Source organism: Rosa chinensis, chromosome 1, assembly GCF_002994745.2.
Source record: "Rosa chinensis cultivar Old Blush chromosome 1, RchiOBHm-V2, whole genome shotgun sequence".
Classification (NCBI taxonomy): Eukaryota; Viridiplantae; Streptophyta; class Magnoliopsida; order Rosales; family Rosaceae; genus Rosa; species Rosa chinensis.
The window spans coordinates 49,302,345-49,324,957 of record NC_037088.1 but is presented as its reverse complement, the minus strand read 5'-3'; the positions used below and the strand labels follow the sequence as shown (position 1 = coordinate 49,324,957).

Genomic DNA, 22,613 nt, shown 5'->3' with positions numbered 1-22,613 from the left:
GTTCAGTATATACTTACAACTGAAGAGAGTTCCATACTATGGCCCTTCAATGCTAAAATGTTTCAACTTTCCTGGTTATTTCGAAGCTTAATAGCTAAAACACACCTAAACAGTTTGCCTGATTATCAAATTGCACATTAATTAATTCAAAAGAATGGAATTTAATTAACAAACATAAGCCTCGTTGGTTAGCCATTATGTAATCTATATTCACCAATCACCAGCACAAATTAGAAGCTTTTTTGCAGTAGTCGATCTTAAACAGAAAATGGGTTTGTATCCATACAGACTTTTAACTAGACATTAGTACAAAATACATCAAGAAATGTACTTCTCATATTAGAGCTGTGCACTTCTTACAAGAAATGTATTAGTTAATTACCCTGCACTAAGTACCATACAGGCATATGCAGTTCACAGAAAAAGCCTCTTATTGAAGAGAAAAGGATCCAAAGAAATATTGGTTGTTACATTAAACTGAAATCCCACTTATAACAAAAGTACGTGTGCAACATTCTTATTTATAATGAGCATAATTAGAAGTAATTCTCCTAGCGAGGGAAACCTTATGTCAAAAAGCAAGGAAAAAGAAACCAAACTGAACGACAATTAATCGATTACTATCTCACAAGTATACAGCGTACGCAGCAGAATGGTACCATCTACGTTGAAAGCATTCCTCAAATAACCTGAAATTCTCAGTATCATACACTCAATATATCATCGTATGTTGAACGCTTTCTCCTTATTTTGAGTATTTGGACTTTTTTTAATTATTTATATTACATTTTATATTATTATTATATAATTATATGCTATAAAAATTTAAATTTAAATTACTAAGTTAAAACAGCCTAGATGCCAGCTTTGGGCTATCGCCTGACTAGCGCCTAGCTTTTTTTAGAACATTGTTTAAAATTATGTAGGACATGATCACATACGATTAGAAGAGAAAACTCTAAGCACCATTTTTTATGCAAATAAAATGTCCTAACCATGAGGAATGAATGTTTCAACTCCAGTCCTTTACATGTCGGATAACTGATTATTGTGTATACAATATGTTACTTCACGTAAGCATTAAATCCTAGGGACTCGATCTGCTCCCGACTTAACAGGTTGATCTGTAAAGACTCCGACATGAGGCCGTGAATCTTACATGAGATATGAAATACAAATATGATCCGTAGGGCCCTGCTCGACACGGAACTTGGCTTGTGGTGCCCCATCGGGCTGGTCTAGGATGAGAAATCTCTTAGAAGTCTTTCTCCCTAAGAGATAGGTGAACCAAACCTGTCGGTTTAGGATATCTAAACCTAGGCGGTTTACGACATTGGATTCTTGGATGTCAATTTGGCACAAGGACTCCTAGTTTACAAAGACCTTAGTCTCATAGCGCCATGAGGAGATACGTTATTCATACCAATCTAAGCTACTCTCTTTAATAGAACACATCACTAAATGGTCGAAAGGTCTTTGACCGGGACTACAGAAGTGTCTTAACCATCCGAAGAGTTTCTCTCTTTAGTTTCAGGTTACTTTCATCGGAGTTACTAGGTGAAGATAATCGAGCAACACAATTAGTATACAATATATTCATTCCCTCCTTCAAGTCTCAGAGTGAGCTCCCGAAAAGCCCTCTGAGAGAGAAAAAAACAGAGTGAGATATGGATTCAAATGTGGTGGTCAGAAGCTCATCACCTCCGTCCCATGAAGGAATCAGAAAGGTACGGACAGCGATAAGGCTGTTCTTAGTGTTGGTGGTGTTTGGAGGGTGTGTTTTGCTCTATGTCATGATGCCCACAAACACATATAAGCAGATATGGATGCCTCGAATCCGAGCCAAGGCCAATTCAAGTACCTATTTTGGTTCACAAGGTACTCTAATCTGATCGAAAGCATAAGCTTACTGTTTTCTGCATGCTTTAATTTCTTAGAAGAAGACTGAATTGTGCATGTTTGTTCCTGCAGGTGCAAATCTTCTGGTATTCACATTGCCCATTATGTTCATTGCTGTGATGGGGTGTGTGTATCTCCATCTGGGAAAGAAGTTGAATGATTATAAAATAGAAAGGTGAATATATTCAAACTCTTATAGCTTGATGCTATATTGCCTAATAGTGATTGACGACTCAATTGTAACGTTTATTTAACTTTGACTACTTTCAGCAGTGACGGCAAAACTAACCGTTTAGCTGTATGGAAACAGCCCATGCTGGTGAAGGGTCCTCTAGGCATTGTTTCTGGGATAGAGCTCACCTTCTTAATCATGTTTATTGCACTCCTAATTTGGTCTTTCTCCACGTACTTGACCAACGGTTTTGACAAAATCACACCACTATCCGCGGCGAAGAGCCATGAAAAAGTGTAAGAGTCTATAACAAACTACAAAATTGCTCCCGTAATGGGTCTGGATCTTCTGTTGTGTTTTTCATCTAATATTGATATTATGTTTTTTTTTTTTTTTCTAAAATTGTGCAGTTGTTGATTTATATTACAATATTCAAAATGTATAAAACAATGTTTTGTAAACACAAAACTGACCCAGAAAAAATTGATAATGAATACGCTTCAAACAATCTATGCTTAAAGTTAAGATTGACAACTTATATTTCAAAATTTCGTGTTTGGTGGTGTGGTTTTGGCAGATGGGAAGCTAAATTGGGGAGTGCATCATTGAGGCTAGGGCTTTTGGGTAACATATGCCTTGCACTTCTCTTCTTTCCGGTTGCTCGTGGCTCGTCGATTTTGCCTCTCTTTGGCCTCAACTCTGAGGCTAGCATCAAGTACCATATATGGCTAGGAAATATAGTCATGGTGCTCTTCACAGCTCATGGAATTTGTTACATCATCTATTGGGCTGTCACAGATCAGATGTTTCAGGTAACTAATAATATAAGTAACTAATTAATTTGAAATTTCGTATCAATCGAATAACTTTATACTCGTATGTTTATTTTTGGATTATGAGGTAATAAATTAGAAGTTATAATTCCACTTTACCTTTTTGAAGAAGACGCACTTGTTCTCTCATTAAAACAATTTCAGAAATTAAATGCATTTGTTGCTTTTGGCTTCCTTCAATTTAAGTTGTCACTTATATTGAAAAAAATAAAAATAAATAAATAAAGTGTATTTTGTTCTACCAAAAAGAAGAAACCTAAATTGTTATATATATCAAATGCTATTCTCAACTCATAAGCTTGTTACAAAAAGAAAAGGCAAAATGAAAAAAAAAAAAAAAAAAATCCTTAAAATTAAAGGGGAAAAGCATCATGAACTTCATGATATGTAAGTATCAAACATGACGACATGATTATATATTTACCTAAAATCTCAAAATTTTCAACTTTAGTTATATTCTTTTTACGTAAACTTGTTAATTTATTGTTGCGTGTATGTTTCGATGCAGATGATAAAATGGGAGAAAACTGGCATATCTAACATAGCTGGAGAGATAGCTTTACTCTCTGGACTTGCCATGTGGATGACTACAATCCCTCGCATTAGGCGCAAAATGTTTGAGCTCTTCTTCTATACACACTACCTTTACATCCTCTTCATGGTCTTCTTCATCTTTCATGTTGGCGTCTCCTATGCTGGCATTATGCTCCCTGGCTTCTTCCTCTTCCTGGTCGATCGTTACCTACGATTCTTGCAATCCAGGAGAAGAGCGCGTTTGGTCTCTGCCCGAGTCTTGCCGGGTGAATCTTTAGAACTCAACTTCACCAAGAGTCCCGGTACGTACTCGTTAACATTTTCAAGTATTGTTTATGTTCTTATGTTCTCTTATCACTTATCAGACACTGCAAACCATTCAGCAAGTAGACTGTTGTATGAATATGCGGTATAGATTTAAATTGTCTGACAAGCGAACATGATTATTAAAATCAATGTTTATTAGAACTTAGAAGTGATGATGGTTCATTATGAGTACATGATGTTTCTTGTCTCTCATATAGGGTTGAAATACAATCCAACAAGCGTCATGTTCATAAATGTGCCTAGTATTTCCAAGCTGCAATGGCATCCTTTCACTGTTTCTTCAAACAGTAATTTGGAGTCAGAGAAGATCAGTGTCGTCATCAAAGGTGAAGGAAGTTGGACCAGGAAGCTTTACCAAGTCCTTTCATCGCCTTCTACAAGTGATCGGATTGAGGCTGCAGTTGAAGGGCCTTATGGACCTGATGCAACTCATTTTCTAAGGTTTGCAAGATAACAACACTTGCATGAAGTTCGAATTATTTCATCGATATTATCCACAACTTGATTACCAAAATGAGCTATATCTCAATTAGTATACTCGACTTATTGACGTTGTGAGATAGTCACATTTGATCTACACAATGTCTAACAGCGAGCATTAACCGAGTCATATCTTTTTGCAGGCATGACAATCTTGTGTTGGTGAGTGGAGGCAGTGGCATTACCCCTTTCATATCCATAATCCGCGAGCTAATTTTTATGTCCACGGCCTTCCAATGCAAGCTTCCGAAAGTGACCTTAATCTGTGCATTCAAACACTCTTCAGACCTCACAATGCTAGACCTGATTCTACCAATGTCTACCACCACACCATATGACATTTCCAATCTCCAGATACAAATTGAGGCATATGTGACTAGAGACACAAAGCCGAAGGATTACTCAATGAACCTCAGAGCCATATGGTTCAAACCCCTTGCAACTGATGAACCCGTTTCAGCCATTTTGGGCGCAAACCATTGGCTCTGGCTTGGCCTCATCATAGCATCTTCCTTCATGATGTTCCTCATCTTGATTGGTATCATCACCAGATACTACGTTTATCCGATCGAGCACAGTTCCTATAAAATTTTTTCGTTTCCTTTGAGGGCTCTGTTTAATATGTTGGCTATATGTATCTCCATAGCGGCAACAGCTAGTGCAGCAGTGTTGTGGAACAAGAGAAGTAATGCGAAGGAGTTAAAGCAGGTTCAGCTCATAGAAGCCTCATCACCGAGGGGTTCGGAGGTTTATAATGCAGAAAGAGAGTTGGAAAGCCTTCCTCAACAGTCTCTTGTCCAAGCAACCAATGTGCACTATGGTCAAAGACCTGACCTCAAGAGTAAGTCATTTAAGAACATTAGTGTTAGCGCCAAAATTTGATTCAATTGTCGAGATAAGAATGTGATTTAATAACACTACTCCGTAATTTTTGACAAGCAAGACTCGTTATATGTAAAAAATGATGCATTTTTCATTCTTTGTTGGTTGTCTCCGAGCTAAAAACCTTGTTTGATTTTCTTGCAGGGATTCTACTCGAGTTCAAAGGATCTAGCGTTGGGGTTCTTGCTAGTGGACCGAAGAAGATGAGGCATGAGGTTGCAACCATTTGTTCATCTGGTTTGTCAGAAAATATGCATTTTGAGTCCATCAGCTTTAGCTGGTGACTGACTGGTCTGTGAATGAGTTTCTGGGTAAATTTGTGATGTTTTTCTAGCACATGTTGTTCGTCTCTTGTTGTTGTTTAGCGGTTGACTTGATCTCAATTGTATAATTGGCAGTAGAACAATAAATTGCAAGTGGAAATGTTCAGGTTCTTTTAATTTTTGGTCTTCCTTCGTTGCTAATGGATGTAGCTTTCATAGTGAAAATAACAAGTTCAGATAATTGCAACTGAAGAGAGTTCTATGGCCCTTCAATGCTAAAATGCTTCCACTTTCCTGGTTATTTCAAGGTTTAATAGCTAAAACACACCTTAACTGTTACCTGATTGTCACCAACTCTATCCAATTATGCCAATGTACTCATCGTCGTCAATTTCATAATCCATTCGTTCAAATCATCCTCTTATCCAAGGACTGTTTTCTATTACTATAACGAAAACCGAAATAACCCAAGAATCTGGGAGATGATAGAGCTTGTTTGTTTGAATCTGTTGATGCTTGTTCATATTTAGCTTTTGTTGCTGCAACTAAATTAAGACATGAAATTTCCAATGACATACCAGCTTCCCAGCGAGTTGATATAAACATTTGTCCGGTATTGCCTGCATAGAGTTGACAACACTTGTTAGTAAAATCTCTTGAGATAAGGAAAAGAATAAGAATTGAACCTGCACATACTCAGTAAAAGAGAATAATTTCAAAATGGTAACCAACTAAAATATGCCTACCTGTATTAAACGCAAAGCACAGTACTGATGACTGACAGCAGGACCTTCAAGATTAGGAATCACCTGGGGCATTCAAAACAATGTAATTTAATTAACAAAAAGTGGTTAGCCATTGTGTAATCTCTATTCACCAGCACAAATTGGAAGCTTTTTTGCAGTAGTCATCAAAAGAAAATGGGTTTGTATCCACACAGCCTTGTAACCAGACATTAGTACAAAATATTGTACTTCTCAATTTCAACAAGTGTACCTCTTCCAAGAAATGTATTAATCACACTGCACTAAGTACCATAGAGGCATATGCAATTCACTGGAAAAGCTTCTTATTAGAGAAATGGATCCAAAGAAATATTGGTTGTTATACTAAACTGAAATCCCACTTATAATCCCCCTTATAACAAAAGTGTACAACATTCTTATTTATAATGAGAAAAATTAGAAGTAATTCTCCTAGCGAGGGAAACCTTATGTCAACAAGCAAGGAAAAAGAAACAAAACCGAACCACAATTACTCGATCACTATCTTACAAGTATATAGCACACAGCAGTGCGGGGCCATAAGCATTCCTCAAAGAACCTGAAATTCAACAAAGGAATAAAGAGGTCACAATTTTAAGATTAAAAGGCTGGCAGCATATGTGAAACCGCAGAAACCTACACAAATAACTGAGAAACCTCATCCTTGATGCAAAATCATAATTATATGGTTCACAGACCATAACATGCAGAAAATTATTTAAGAATGAAAGGTGAAGAAGAGAATAAACGAGAAAAGTAAAGAAATATACTCTGTTGATCACCCAGCGGCAGTGCACAAATCCGCCCAATGTCGACCATCAGTTTTTCTTGCAACACTGACAACCACATCAAATACTCCAGAAAATTTCTAAGAATATCGTTGTCTTCTCTGAAAGAGAGGAATTCTTTGCATAGTTAAGCACAGAGCACTTTGCCTGAAAATAATTATATTAAGTGACCAGAAACATATGGATGAACAGGAAAAGATAGAATTAATCATTGTTAACTTTACCATATGGCAAAAACACAAACATATTGCACAGTTTATCCAGATTACATTACTAGATTAGTAAAGGACACTATGGCACACTTGGGTACCCCAGACTCCAAAACACCTTATATGAACCAATTGCATCTCACTCATTCAACTAGAAGAATTCATTCCTCAATCATTCAATCATTTCCTTTTACCAAGTTAAAACCTTGCATGGTCCTACAGTTTCTTCAAAAAGCAATTGATGGAAGAGTGAGGCAAGCATCTAAACATGCCCATAAAATCAATAACAACAATAAACTATTAACAATAGCCATACCACCTAACCTGTTCTTGTTCATGGTTCCTACCAACTGAGGGTTAAGAGGATCCAGTGTTACAAGTCTATTCGATCAAGCAGAATTTATAGCCATTAGATGGTTTACTTAGGAAACCAAATGCAAAGTAGATCAGCATAAATTTTTGGTTCAATGAAAGCTTTTACCAATAATTAATGGACAATAATTACTCTGAAAACAAAATTGGTGCTCAAGCCCTTATACATGTGATATGATTTAGCTTTCCCTAATTAAGTTTACCTGGATATGTCCGATCAAATACAGTAAACAGAAGCCACTCCATACAATGAGAGAAATGAGGTTTTTCTGCTAATAATTGGCCAACCTTAAAGCTTCCTCCCTTTTGTCCCTAAACAACAATCAACCAGGAAACAAAATATACTCTTTAAACCAAGCCAGAACAGAAGATACATCACATTCATGCGTGTCAAAAGAGTATCTCATAAACCCATATATCTGCAAAATCTAACTTTGTTCTAGTTTATGAAACTGATGAGGCAATGAGCCTGTAGATTTCAATTTCATACAGTCTACTAACTTATCTAGTTGGACAATAGAGTTTCAACAACAGTTAACATAAATCATAACCAGAAGCATCAGACACTTGATTTATATGATGAAAGTAGATACTTAAAGAGAAAAATTTAGGGCATTGGACAGAAAAAATGTGTGGAAAGTAGAATTACAAATAAAACTTAAAACATTTAAATATTTATAAAGCATAAAATAACTTGAAGGGAATCACTGATAGTTTATAGTTTTTGGTTGGCGAAGATGGTTTTTTTAAATAATATAGATCCCATGTGCAGATTATGACTTTACACAATGAAGTACTTATGATTAAGCCACTTTTGACCAGAAAAAGCAAACGAAGGGCAAAGTTTGAGGTCAGAAAAGAAGCCTATGTGAATTCAGAATATCAAGTTTTCTATATGATATGTAACCCCCGCCCCAAATCAAAAGTAAAAAAGGCAACTATTACCTGATTAAGGTGCCTTAGAAGACAAGGTAATATAGTTTGAGCTTGAGGTGTTGGCTCAATAAATGGAAACTCTCTGCAGGCTGAAAATGACATTCTCTGTAAAACACCAACAACAACCCCAGCTTTGGAAGAAGTCCCAGAGGGTATACCTCACAATCAAATTCAAGCTCCATTAAGCTACATCCAATCAGAACTAAAGACCAATATCTCTGTTAAACAGAGGCAAAATAATCTTTGCTTAAAATATCTAAGAATGAGAGAACTCCAAATATAAAGCCTTTGAATGAAAACCAAAAGAAAAAAAGAATTATATGCTTATCATCATAAATGAAAAACTGATAATGAGAGGAACATGTTATACAAAAATTCACATCTCTAGTCCATACAATCTTTCAAAAAGCCACATCATATACATTCTCTCTTAAATACAAGCGTACCTGCAAGAAATCCTCCTGCATAAAAGGGTCAACACCCAGGGATGGATACCAAACCTGTAAAAATAAACTTCCAACCAGAATAAATATCAGACAAGTACAAATTGCTGTTGATAGAGCTCATAAATAAGCAATAACAAACTTTGACATGACGTCAAAGCCATGATATGAAACCTCAACAGTTAATTACCTGCATTCCGTGGTGGCCATAATCTAACCATGAAATTTTTCTCAATAAGATTTGATTTTTCCTCTGATTGACCACATGTAACCCAAACATCTATTAAGAGTCATGTGTCTGCAGTTATCACTACAAATATTAAGATCTAAATAAACCATTTTGGAAGAGCACATAGCTTGCAGGCTCTTTTAGTAAAGGATCTGAGTTAGACAAATGATTATCTGAAATGTGATCTCTCGGAAGCTGATCTGGAACAAAACGTATGGCTGCAGGATGGCTCTTTGCAGTCATGATTGACTGATTGAGAGTTCTGATACTGTAGAAAGCTGTTTGTCATTTTATCACTTAAAAATGTATGAAGAATTAATTTCATTACATTAGTTTTATTTATGTGCAAATGAAATCATCATATACAGCCTATCTGCTAATAGAAAAAATAAATAAGTAAAAAACCAATAATATAAAACTATAAAAAAGATATTTAAGAAATATTAATTTACCTCTAAATTTGGAGTAGTGAAAGGCGTCGACTCACCAAATAATTTCACATGGAATATGTGTACATCAAATGGGCGATATGTGACTAGTATATAATCTTGACCATTGGTTTCGCAAGCAATCACTTTCGGCAAAGTAGTGAGCTCTGATCAAGGTGATATCTTGGATAGAAAAGCAATTCATATCTGCAAACACGAACATTTTACCATTATAAACAGTAGTTAGGGATGGCAATGGGGCGGGTTGGGGATGGGGATCCCCGGGGTCATTCTCTACCCCCATCCCCACCCCAATCCCCAATAAAAATATATTGGGGATTCCCCGTCCCTATCCCCACTGGGGACTAAGCCTCCAAACCCGCCCCAAATCCCCAATAAAAATTTAATAAATAAAATAATTTTTTCTCATATTGCCTTTTTAAAAATCAAAATCTACAAAAAATAAATTTAAAATATGATTAAATTCATAAATCATAATTCAGTGAGTGCAAAAGTCAAAACATCATTAAAATAAAAGTGTAGATATTAAAGTAAAGTAATAAATATATATATTTGTGATTTATATAAACAATGAATTAAAATATATATAAGTTAAATATATGTATATATTATTGGGGCGGGTTTGGGGACGGAGATCACAATACCATCCCCGCCCCATCCCCAATCTTAGAGAGTGGGGATTGGGGATCCCCATCCCCATTCCCCATTTGTCCCCGAATTCTCCTCCCATTAGGGGCGGGTATCCAATGGAGCTCCGCCCCGCTGGGGATTTTTGCCATCCCTAACAGTAGTTAACTACGGTGTTCCACTTAATTAAAACCTACAAATGAAACTCCTTCATACCTATAGAACAAATAGATGAACACAAACAGAACTGCAGATAAACCTAAGAGACGTGATGGTAGCATAATTGAGAAGGAAGGGCCTATCGAGCATGGGTAGCTAGGAAATTTACCACTAAAACATAGTAGGAAAGTTGAAGACCCAAAATTATTTGGGAGACTATACCATACAGAAGAATAAAAATAAGGATAGCTAGCTCACGTGTTAGTAGAATCAATGTAGTTGCAGACAACAACAATCTTCCTCACCCATAACAAAACTTTGCTCTGAATCTTCTGTTCCTGAGTAATGTCTCCAAATACACCACTTCTTGAATCGTGTTGTACATGATTAACCCATGGAGATCAGCAATTGCTAAGTACATTCCATCCTTGCTAGCCACTACATGTTGAACTGACCAATTTTGTGAGATATAAGAAACCTGAACCAAAGAAAAAGAACTCTCATCAGACATTTTTTCATCCAATTTATTAAACTCAAGATGATATAATATATCAAGCATGTGATTTGAAGGCATAACTGGAAGGTTAAGATGTAGCATTTTAAGTTCATCAGTATCTTCAGACAAAACAACAAGCAACGGATCATCACCATATATCACTTGCCGGACATATGTCATGCCTGAAACTCCTCTATTAAGGCAACATTTACCGAAAAAATCCAAGAATACTCTCCAACGATCATTCTTCAATAGCATAGAGCCTGTATCCATATTCATCCCACTGCATCAATGAGGATCAAAGGTTCATATTTACATTCGTTGACTGGCTTAACCACCAGAGAAGATACTGAACTCAAACCTATTTGAAGGATTATTGAAATCAAACGACAACCAGAGATAGACCAAAATGTAAGTCCTCTTAACTTCCACCCGACTGCAAAAGCAGAATTATCAGATGTCCATGCAATGCAACTGACAGGTCCAGTGTCTTCCATTGAGGATCTGAAAAGGTAAAAGGCAGGTCATCTGTCATGCAAGTTCAATTCTGGAACCTACGACACAATCAAATTATTAACTGTTTTCTACCAGAATTTAGTCCGTTGGAATTACCACATTAAGCTTATTGTGACTTTGGGCGGGTATGTGTAACCAGAGGTAAATGCATTTTAGAGCTTAATGTGGAAAAAATAAAATAAAGTATAAATCCACAAGAAACTCGTAAATTAAAGACAAAGTACACCGCACTTGTGAAACATCATTTTGCCAATCATATCAAGCAATTCAAGCATACAGGGTACTTTTAGCGCACCTTCAAGACTTTATAACAAAGTTAAAGTTCATGACAGAATTGTCATTGATCAGTTAAACTGTTTTAAGTTCATGTCTTCTTGGATGGTGTACATGCACACTGGCATACTCAAATATGCACGAAGCACCTTTTTCCTTTCATCACTCACAAATGCCAGTAACTGCAGTACTGCACACATATTGATGAACATGGAGGAGCCACCAGTCATCATGGGCAGTTGAAGTAGCACATATAACAGTATTTGTCCATGCATAAAAACAAGCAAACATACATCAACGCAAAGCGAAAAGAAGCCCATGCAGATTCGAGTCAGTATGAAGTGCCTGTAAAACCAAGATTACACGCGAAATCAGTATTACACTTACAAATTCTCTCCTTTGTCTCTGAAGTGAATCCGCATCCCTCATGTACTTCCCCAGTCACACTTTATGCTCTATCCCACCAGCCCAACAAACACCAAAAACGAAACAATGTCAAACCCCTAATATACATGAACTACACCAAACAAAACTCACACATATACACATACCACTATGCCTAATTACAATACCCGCCAAAATCACAATATTTCATTCATATTTACACATTCAACAATGCCCCCAAAAATTAAAATTTAAGAAACAGAAAGGAGCAGAACCCAAAATTGCACTGCCCATTTATATCATAAAGCTCCATAATTCCCAGAAAATTCACAGTAACTACAAATACCCATCTCAACAGAAAACACAAAATTACATTCAAAAACACATGCAGACATTCACAGACTAAAAGCACACCTGGGAAGAGCTCCCCAGGGCAAGATGAGAGGGAGTCACAACAATCAGTTAGCCATTGATGACCTTGAAATATATGATCTTCACCCATTTTTCAGGTGAATGGATCTCAGAGAAGCAAATATTTGGTTTCCATGGGAGTTTATTAGTTCCACCGTTTTTCTGTACTCTAACCAAGTAAAATATAAACGACTCCGCTATGAATGTCGTTTTCGTTTATTAGTATTATTTTTTTTAATGAATCTGGAACAATTTACTTGATTTTGCGTGACTATTGTCACCCTATCAATTTCTTTGTTCACCTTATTTATTCACTACACCTTACATTTTAATTTCAATATTAAATTTACTTATCTAATCTTTTTTTTTTCTTCAGAAATATCATTATATGATATATCTGTTTTAGGAAATCAGAAATTGAGAGATAATCGCTGTGTATTATCATTGATAATAGGGGCCTCTTTATAGAGGATTACAATGCATAGAGTTAGAATCATACAAGGAAAGATAATCTCTAGATTCTTCTAATTAAACCCTATTACCACTAGGTCAAGTAACATAGAGTTTGGGCCAAACACAAATAGAGATATCCTTAAACACTCCCCCTTGTGTTGTCCAAACACGGTGCTTCTCTCGTTGCCTCGTTAAAAACCTTGCCGAGTAACAAAAACCCAGTGGGACAAAAATAACCTCGGTCGAAGGGGAAAAAGAGCACAACACACCCTTCACGATTCGAGGTGAACATGTAGACATCTCCCCCTGATGTTTGCGCCTCCCCCTGATGACTACGATCATGGGAGTTCAGATAATTTCCGCAAGTCAATTCTTGCCACATGTTTCTCGAACGTGGATTTGGGCAATGACTTAGTAAACAAGTCTGCCATATTTTCCTTAGATTGAACCTAATTCACTTTGATCTTGAGGAAAGTTTGTTGTTGCTGATTATACTTGGTGTTGTCGCTTTTGATGTAGCCTAGCTTCATTTGTTCAAAACGAACAGCATTATCCTAAATACTCGTAGGCTCATCTTGTGGTAAACTTCAAACCACAATTGTTCGAACATGCGTGATTATGGATCCAATCCATATACATTCACGAACCACTTTGTGAAGAGCAATGATCTCTACATTGTTCGAAGATATAGCGACTAGGGTCTATTCTGTAGACCTCCAAGATGTCACTGTCTTTTCCCATTGTGAACACTTAACCGGATTTGGGAGCGACCTTGGTGTGGGTTAGAGAGGTACCCAGCATCAGCAAAACCTTCCAAAACACTTATATTGTTTTGGGATGGGGATAGAGAACGCAGGCCAGCGTTGGCGGCGTTTCTGGTGTGTGATGGATCCGAATTCATCATCTCTCTGTAGGGATAGAACAAGCTCATATCAATCGTACATCTCAAGTACTGAAAGATATCTTTTACACCAATCCAATGGCGTTGCGTTGGCGTAGAGCTATATCTAGCTAACAAGTTCATTGTAAACGAGATGTCCGGTCTTGTGCATTTAGCTAAGTACAATAATGCGCCTATTGTACTCAAGTAAGGCACTCCTGCCTCTAACACATCTTCATTATCATCCTTCGAATGAAGAAGATCCTTTTCAAGATCAAGACTACGAATGATTAAGGGGGTGCTTGAAGGTTTGACCTTGTCAAATGCCTAAGCATCTATCAACACGATGCTCAAGTTCCAAACCGAGACATAATCGTGTTCTCCCAAAATTCTTCATCTCAAACTCGGATTTCAAGTGTTCAACGGTTTCCCTTAACTCTTTAAGAGCTTCTAATGAAGATCATGTCTAACATGAACTGCGATAGAATCCGAAACTTGTCATAGAAACGCGTGGGCATATCCCTTCTCAATCAAGTAGTCACTTTAGTGAGCGTTTCAATCTTATTGTAAACGCGCTCCGTGGTCTAGAGCCACTTGACTTGGGTAAATGAAGTTCACCATGAACCTTCATGTATATTCCGTATCTAGATCCCCATAGAGATACGTAGTGACCACATTTGTAAGCTGCATGTTCAGTTGTTCGGAAACTACCAAACTGACAGGGTAGTGGAGTGCAATGACATCCATTACGAGAGAATATGTCTCATTGTAGTCGATTCTAGGGCGTTTTGTGAGAAGCCTTGAGCCTTATGGCGCGATTACCATATCTTTTTCTCACTAAGCTTTCTAATGAAGACCCTATTAGTCAACAGGTTTTATATTAGGAGGTGTTGATATCTCTAGCTCGAAAACCTTCCTCTTCGTTAGAGAATCCATCTTAACCTGGATCGCATCTTTCCATTTAGGCCAAATTTCTCTACGTTGGCATTCATTAATCAACGAAGCGTGGTTCGATATCATTAGACTCAACAAACTCATGCGCAACTACATCATCAATTATGATGAAGTTTCTATCCCACGTCTCATGTACACTAGTGTAATTTTCATAGAGCTCTATATTCTCAGGAATAGGTTCTGACGTTGAGGCGTCCCCCAACGATAACCATAACCCGGAAGATACTCATGAGACGGATTTTGAGTGTCGATGATCAAAGGATTGGAGTGTGCCAAAGTATCCTTTGAACCCACGGGCCTCCCATGCATCCTAGCTGGGGCCATGGCCTGTAACGCCAGAGTGCCACTCTCTTTGGCGTTGACACCATGCCTACCTCCATGTAGGGTGGCGCTACGTCCTCACGTAGGGACGTCCTTCCTTGTAGGCTTGTTTGCAGCATATTTGTGTGATTTCGTCACTTTAACAGGGATCAAGATGAGACATAGTGGGGACAGGCCACGACAATCCCTGTCGTTCCTTTTGAACATCCGTGTTCTTATCTCCCCCTAACGACGGGAAGACTGTTTCATCAAAGTGACAACCCGCAAATCTAGCAGTAATGAGATCGTCTTGCAAGGGCATTAAGTGGCGGACGATTGTTGGAGTCTCAAAACCAACGTAGTTGCCCATTCGTCTGGAAGGACCTATCATAGAGTGCTATGGCGGCGCAATTGGCACATAAATGGCTCACTCAAATATGCGTAAGTACGATACTTGTATCCAGTCATAAGCTGTAACGCAGAGGTACATTGAGTGGCGGTGGGTCATAGACGAAGTAGCATAGCTGCATGCGATATCGTATCACCCCAAGCGGATATAAGGAGATTGGCGCACATTACCATTGTCCAGATTATCATCGTAGTCGTTTCCGCAAGACCATTTGGGTGTGTACAAGAGAATGTCATGTCCAACATCAAGCCCATTGCAATATCCATCGAAAGTCTTTCGATGTAAACTCTCTAGCATAGTCAAATCCAATTGACTGAATAGGATGATCTGGGGAGTGAGCCCGTTGTCATATGATATGTGGTAGGAGTGTAGCATAAGCAGCATTTATAGGTGGACAATGGCACAACACGTGACCAGCGTGTTTGCGTGTCAACCAATATCATGAAATATTTAAGCGTCCGCAAGTTGGTTGAATCAATCCACAGAATCCCCATGGATTCTATGTAAGAACAGAATGAATATGTTCATTTCCTTTGCATAGGACGGTCTTAGTCCTAATTTCCCTAAGGAACGGGCTTTGTAAAACGAGCGAAAGGCTTTAGAAGCAACCAATGAGAATTTTGGTTGGGCCTGAGCGTCTTAAACGCTATTCGAAGTAAGTTGGTGATTGCAGCATCACCTAGGGCGCCATCACAATGATGGACGCCATCCATGGTGTCATGGATAGGGACTGCGCCAGCCCTAGGCTGGTGGTGGACGGAGGCAGTGCCCTAGGCAGCAGTGTCGGTCACACTTAGTCTAGGAATCAACTTTTGATTCATGCTTCATTTCACTCGAGAGAAAGGATGTCCATATGAAGTCTTTGTAGATGGATCATCATATCATGACTAGGATGATCTATCCTGTCGTAACAAAGCCAATATGTGTCTAAATCCAAGAGATCTTCTCTCATAACATTTATTGGATTAATAACTCGAATAGTGACATAGAGTCCACTAGAGAGACACATAAACTTCTCTAAGATGCGTCTTTGTTTGCAATCATTAAAGGTATTGCAAAGGAACTCATTTTCGTTCTCTACATGCATTTTCGCATGGAATTCGTTGGCTATTCATAGGGTACAATTTGCCCTAAGAGCGTAGAGAGTTTATGTGACAGCTGTAATCAAGGTGCCATTTGGCAAGTGGAACTTGGGCTATTCCATGTCCTTGAATTAATACTGATGGCCCAGCCATTGTAGTCACAAAGTCATATGCTCAGAATCAAAATTGAGTCAAAATGAAAAGAACTCGAAATTTTATTCATAAGCCAACAAAGTACATCATTGTCTCTTAACCATTAGGAGAATCTAATCCAAATGCTAGCTAATGCAAAACAATGGTAGTCGTCTAACTTCTTTCGGTAATTCCAAAATAAATGTGACCAGGTGAGTAGAGAGATGTCGGTGGAGCAAGGCTCGCTTAAGTACTACTAATCTCAAAACCTTCCTAGATATCACGCTTACTTTGGGTGAGCCTACTTTGAAGAAAGACTAAACCATTGGCATTTACTACAAAGTATATGGCAATTGCCTATTACATCTCTTGGAAAAATAAAGACTTAAACAGAATTGGCGATCTATTGATCCCAGCCAGATTTGTAGTCTTCAACCCTTCACTTTAGATCATCTTCTTGATCTTCTTGTTCCACATAGTGAGCTTCTCTTGCTTCACAATATGTTTTGTAGGCGGTGACAAGTTCTTCACGAGCTCTACAAATGTGTGCCCAATGCTCAGACACTCCACATCGAGAACATACATCTCTTTGCTCGAACTCCATTGATTGAGGCACTTTGAAAGCGTCATTTAGATGGCTCTTAATGTTGGTGGCGCCACCAACATGGCCAGAGGCGTTGCCTCCCTCTCTCTTTCCACGTTTGCCTCTTCGGTTCCGTGTTTGCCTATTTTGGCGGTTACCTCCCCAAGTAGAGCGATTATATGGATCAGAATGTCCAGAAGTATACCTAAGATTAGGGTTTCGCTCTTGGCGTCCTCTCTTAGAGGTGCGACTATAATTGGATTCCGGAATATGCTCTGTTTCCACGGATCTCGAATTATAGTTCTTCACAAGGATATTGTCATGCTTTTCAGCGACATTCATAGCTCCAATGAGCTCATGAAACCTTGTGATTCGTCTTGCATTTACATCGATTCGATAGTTCTTAGCAACCATCAATGCAGAGACGGGGAAGGTAGAGAGAGTCTTCTCAATCAACATCGCATTTGTGATCTCTTTATCACAGAATTCCATTAATGATTTAATGCGAAGTGCTTCCGAGTTATAGTCAAGAACTGACTTGAAATCACAGAAGCGGAGGCTATGCCATCTCACTTCTAAGTCAGGAAGCAGGGAGTCACGGACGTTGCCAAATCTATCTTCGAGTGAGACCCACAGCCTTCTGGGGTCTTCTTCATTTATATACTCGTACTGGAGCGAATCATCCATATGACGAGTCATTAGGATGAAGGCTTTCGCCTTATTTGCCTCTAAGGCTGCTCTATTTGCTTCCAAAGCTTGAGCTTGCTCAACTGTTATCACGTCCTGGCTAGGCTCGAGAATCATATCCAAGATTCCTACAGCCTTGAGATGCTAGCGGATTTCACGAACCCACCTGTGATATCCAGAGCCAGTTGTTCCCAATGGAGCAAAGTCCAATTTGTTCAGGTTACTCATCCTGAAAGAGAACAAGAAATTAGGGTTAGTTTCGGAGCGAAATAGGCTACCACGAAAACATATGAAATTTCTAAGCGTAATTGCTTCCAAGAAATTAGGAATTTCCGAGCGTAGTCGCTTCCAAGAAATTCGATTCCAAGAGATATTGGATTAGATCGAAACAATGATGTAAGTGGTCGATCATAAATTCTCTACAAACTTTAAGTTTGGAGATCTCAACAAGCTCTAACCTTGGAGTGAGCACGAACCCCCACAGTTCGGCTTAATTTGGTCTCATATATAATGAAGAAATGGGGGTAGAAGAAGGGAGGTTGCAAGTCCCCGAGAAAAAGAAAAGAAATTGAAATTACGGAAGCAAAAGGAATTAAATAAAAGAAAATACCTTGAATGTGGGCTTCCTCCTTTTTTTTCTTTTTTTCTTTTTTTTTCCTTTTTTTCTTCTTCTCTGGCTGGGCTGCATGCCCTCTTCTTCTTTTTTTCTTTCTTTCTTTCTCCTCCGGCTGGGCTGCAGGCCCACTTCCTTTTCTTTTCTTTCTCTTTCTTCTTTCTCCTCCTGGGCCCGCCTCCTTCTTTCTTTCTTTACTTCTTCGTAGGCCTCCCCCTTTCTTTTTTTTTTCTTTTTCTTCTTCTTCTGCCCAGCACGTGGGCTTCATTTTTTTTTTCTGGGGCCCACATCTCTTTCTTCTTTCTTTCCTCTTCTTCCACGTCTTCTTCTTCTGGGTCTTTTTCTTCCTTTTCTGCTGGTGAGACTAACCAGAAAACATATGCGATGCGGTGGCGGCGGCAGGCAGAAGGCATGCGTCTGGGAGCAGGGGAATGTGCAGAAGGCAGACTAGGCTAATCTGGGCACGCGGGTCTGGCGAGGCCATCTTCTGGTGGGGCAGGCGGATGGACGAGCGTGCATGCAAGCCGCTAGCAAGGGTAGCTTCTGCAGGCGGCAACATGAGGTAGGTGAGGCTGATTTAGGCGAAAGCTAACGAGGGTGGCTGACGTTGTTGACGCATGCGGGCTCTCTGATGCTTGGCAGGAAGAGCAGGCACAAGCAGGCTAACGCGGCTGAAATTTTTTTTTTTTTTTTAAGGCTTTGGCTTTTGGAATCAGGGTCAGAGACTCGTGCTGATAACGTGTTTTAGGGAATCAGAAATTGAGAGATAATCGCTGTGTATTCTCATTGATAATAGGGGCCTCTTTATATAGAGGATTACAATGCATAGAGTTAGAATCATACAAGGAAAGATAATCTCTAGATTATTCTAATTAAACCCTATTACCACTAGGTCAAGTAACTTAGAGTTTGGGCCAAACACAAATAGAGATATCCTTAAACAATATCCAAATAAACAACGAAATTTTTTAATGAAAATCTCTAATTTATACAATTAATAAAACTAAAATGTATTATATTTTTCTAAAAAAATTATAATCTGATTTACTTTCATTCTTCAATTTTCTCTTTTAGTTTCAATGTCTATCTATTTCAATCTATGTCGAAAGATTAGTAAGTTAACAACTGCAAGCAATGAAGAAATAATGAATTTTTTTTTGTTTTAAATCTTTTTTTTGGTGTTCACAAAGAGTACTGCAAATTTTTTGATGAAGTTAAGTAGTTAATACCAATGATTTTGTGAACTGAATATTTGTTAAGGAGGGAACAAAAAGACAAAAAAAATAGTAATAAATTCTTTTTTTTTTTGAAAGGATAGTAATAAATTCTTATTTGGGTGGAGAAGATGAAGATTAATGTTAACCAATGAGAATTTAAGTAGCATTTCTATTTAGTTAATTAGTTATGTATTTAGTTTTCTTTACATATTAGATTTTAGAAAATTAGTGTATTTATTAGTCATTTTACACTTGAGTAATATAGTTTTTAAATAACTGCAATGTTCATAGCTAGTGTGAACTAAGAAAATAGTAAAGTGACAATAGATACACCCAAAATATATTGAAAGAAAAAAAAATTAAATGTTGCAGGCATATCATTATTGATAGAACAAATTAAGGAGGCTCAACATCTAACCAAAAAAAAAAAAAAAGGCCCGCTCTCGAGCTACAAAATAATAGGGGTGGGCATTTTGTACCGAAAATGCGGATACCGACCCCACCAAAAAAAGGGTTCGGTGACCGCACCAAACTAAAATGGTTTTGTTTTATGATCACACACCGAAATGTATAAAAGCGGTTCAGTTGCGGTTTCGGGTTATAAACTGCCCAATTTAAACCGACCCACACAGAATCTATTTTAATTACATTTTGTGTATTTATTATTTCTCTATTGATGGAAATGTTAGTTTTCAATATATAAGAAATCAATTTTTGATTAGGTTTTCAGTTTGTACTAAGTTGCTATATTTGCTTGATCATTGATATATATATATATATATATATATATATATATCTGTGTGTGTGTAATAAGTTGTTATGGTCTTTTTGCAAGTTGCTTGATATTTGGGTGACATTTGACGATTTGTGTGGACTCTAAATGCATTCAAAATTTATTTATGCCTTATTGAAATTGTTAGGCAAAAATAAGCCTGATTTTGGCCCTATCTTTCTAGTTGAAATTAATAAATCGCTCCAAACCAAAACCGACCAGCACCGCACCGAAAAATGGTGTAACCAAAATAATCGGTTCAGCCTTTTTGTAATGCGGTTGCGGTTTGATATATAGGCTAACCGAAAAAAGCGGTTTGGTTGCGGTTTGGGACTCAAACCGAACCGAACTGCATCGCGCCCACCCCTACAAAATAAGCAAGCAAGCTTTTTTTTAATTTTTTTTTATACAATCTCTCCCATAATTCACAACATAACCAACCTGAGCAAAAGAGAGAAAATTCATGTGGCAAGTATTCTATGTTGGTGGAACAAAAGATGAAACAAAAGGACGGATTGGTAGTAGTATAGTAATGAGATCTCTTTCAATCATGGTCCTAAATGTCACTACTAAAGACAAAATGTGCGACTCATTTTCTGTCATTTAATGTATTGGTCTAGCAGTATAAGTATCCCCTTTATAAGTGGAATGTCGTAAATTCGACTCACAATAGACTAGTTATCATACATGAGTTGTTTATTTGATAAAAAATACAAATAAAAAACATAATGCTGGTAAAAATTATCACCACCAAATCCAACATGCACTCATATCTTTGTTTGCAAGTCACTATATAGTTAACATACCATCATATATATGGGATCTTTGAGTGTGTGAATCGATCACCAACAAATCCAAAATTAGTTCATATCTTTGTTTGCAAGTCACTATTTAACATACAATCATATATATGGGATCTTTGAGTGAGTGAATTGATGTCTAAAATTCTTGGAGCTCCTAAGTTTTCACTAAAACTTTGGGTCTTCTCGTTTTTGGTTGTGGGGTCTCGTCTAGTGGTGCCTCAGATCTGGTGTCGGCCTAGGAGCGGTCGGCGCTGGGTGGAAAGGGAGGGTTGGTTTTCGTCTTTATTGGTTTTGGATTTATGTGATAGTGGTCAGTAGGAGGCTGCTGGGCATATGATTTTTCGAAGGAGGCTTTTTGAGGCCTCTCTATTATGTTAACATGGAGGATGGCTATGGTGGTGGCTATATTTTCTTGTTTGAGGCCCATCACACAATAGATCTGCAGTGGGGTGGAGCAATGGTGCCAGTATCAATCCAGCGATGGCGGCCATCATTTGTGGTCTAGTGACTGTTGTTTGGCGGTGGATTGTGGGTTGCAATGATTTCCTTTTGGTTTTTGTTAGGGTTTTTTTTTTTTTTTTTGAGTTAGTTTGTTAGTTAGAGTTAATAAGTCCCTACTCCTTTGAGTTAGGGTTGTGTTCCTACTCTTGTGAGCTAGGATTAGGTCTAGGTGGTATGCCATGTAAATGGTGTCATTCTCGAGGACAATTTGGTGAACTTTAGTTTACTGTGGTGGTCAATCTGCTGAGACCAATCCTTTACATGTGGTCTGGTACTTATTGGACAGTGTTGTAAAGGACGCAGTCTTTTGCTGTTGACTACTAGGTACTACTGGGACATATGATCAAAGTAACCTTGGAAATGGGTGTAGTGTGGTTAGAATTTGGGCACGTTGGCCGGATGGTATCTGTAATCACTAACCGCGGTTTTCTAGAGTTGCGGTTTGTGTCCCCCCCCCCGGCAATGTATAATTTCCGATTGATTAATAAACCTCCTATCTTTCCCTAAAAAAAACAAACAAACAAATATATCATGGAAGATTTTCTTGTCATTGTTACCAACAAAGGATTTTTATTAACTTTAATTTGGAGTCCCTATATATATATATATATATATATATATATATATATATATATATATAGACCCAAACTCTAGGTTACTTGACATAGTGGTAATAGAGTTACGTAGAAGGATCTAGATTCATATTCAATGTACGATTACTTTCCTTGTATGATTTAGATTCTATGCATTGTAATCCTCTATAAAAAGAGGCCCCTATTAT

At 37.9% G+C, this 22,613-nt stretch overlaps 1 protein-coding gene and 1 pseudogene across 1 annotated transcript; one reads left to right on the top strand and one right to left on the bottom strand.

The window, feature by feature from the left end:
* The first annotated feature begins 1,562 nt into the window (after window positions 1-1,562).
* Window positions 1,563-5,411, top strand: LOC112182073 (ferric reduction oxidase 2). Its single transcript, XM_024320502.2, has 8 exons — window positions 1,563-1,878; window positions 1,972-2,074; window positions 2,170-2,367; window positions 2,649-2,883; window positions 3,413-3,740; window positions 3,963-4,206; window positions 4,389-5,086; window positions 5,272-5,411. Exons 1-8 carry the CDS (start codon window positions 1,668-1,670, stop codon window positions 5,409-5,411), a joined length of 2,157 nt encoding a protein of 718 aa, XP_024176270.1. The 5' UTR covers window positions 1,563-1,667.
* On the bottom strand, window positions 5,131-11,881 carry LOC112168838 (annotated as a pseudogene).
* Window positions 11,882-22,613: the final 10,732 nt, after the last annotated feature.

What these genes read in the sequence shown, in the direction of transcription:
- LOC112182073 (XM_024320502.2), top strand. Translation starts at nt 1,668, where the DNA reads ATGGATTCAAATGTGGTGGTCAGAAGCTCATCACCTCCGTCCCATGAA. An exon ending in TACCTATTTTGGTTCACAAG is followed by an intron (nt 1,879 to 1,971) that starts GTACTCTAATCT and finishes TTGTTCCTGCAG; the next exon opens with GTGCAAATCTTCTGGTATTC. An exon ending in AATGATTATAAAATAGAAAG is followed by an intron (nt 2,075 to 2,169) that starts GTGAATATATTC and finishes GACTACTTTCAG; the next exon opens with CAGTGACGGCAAAACTAACC.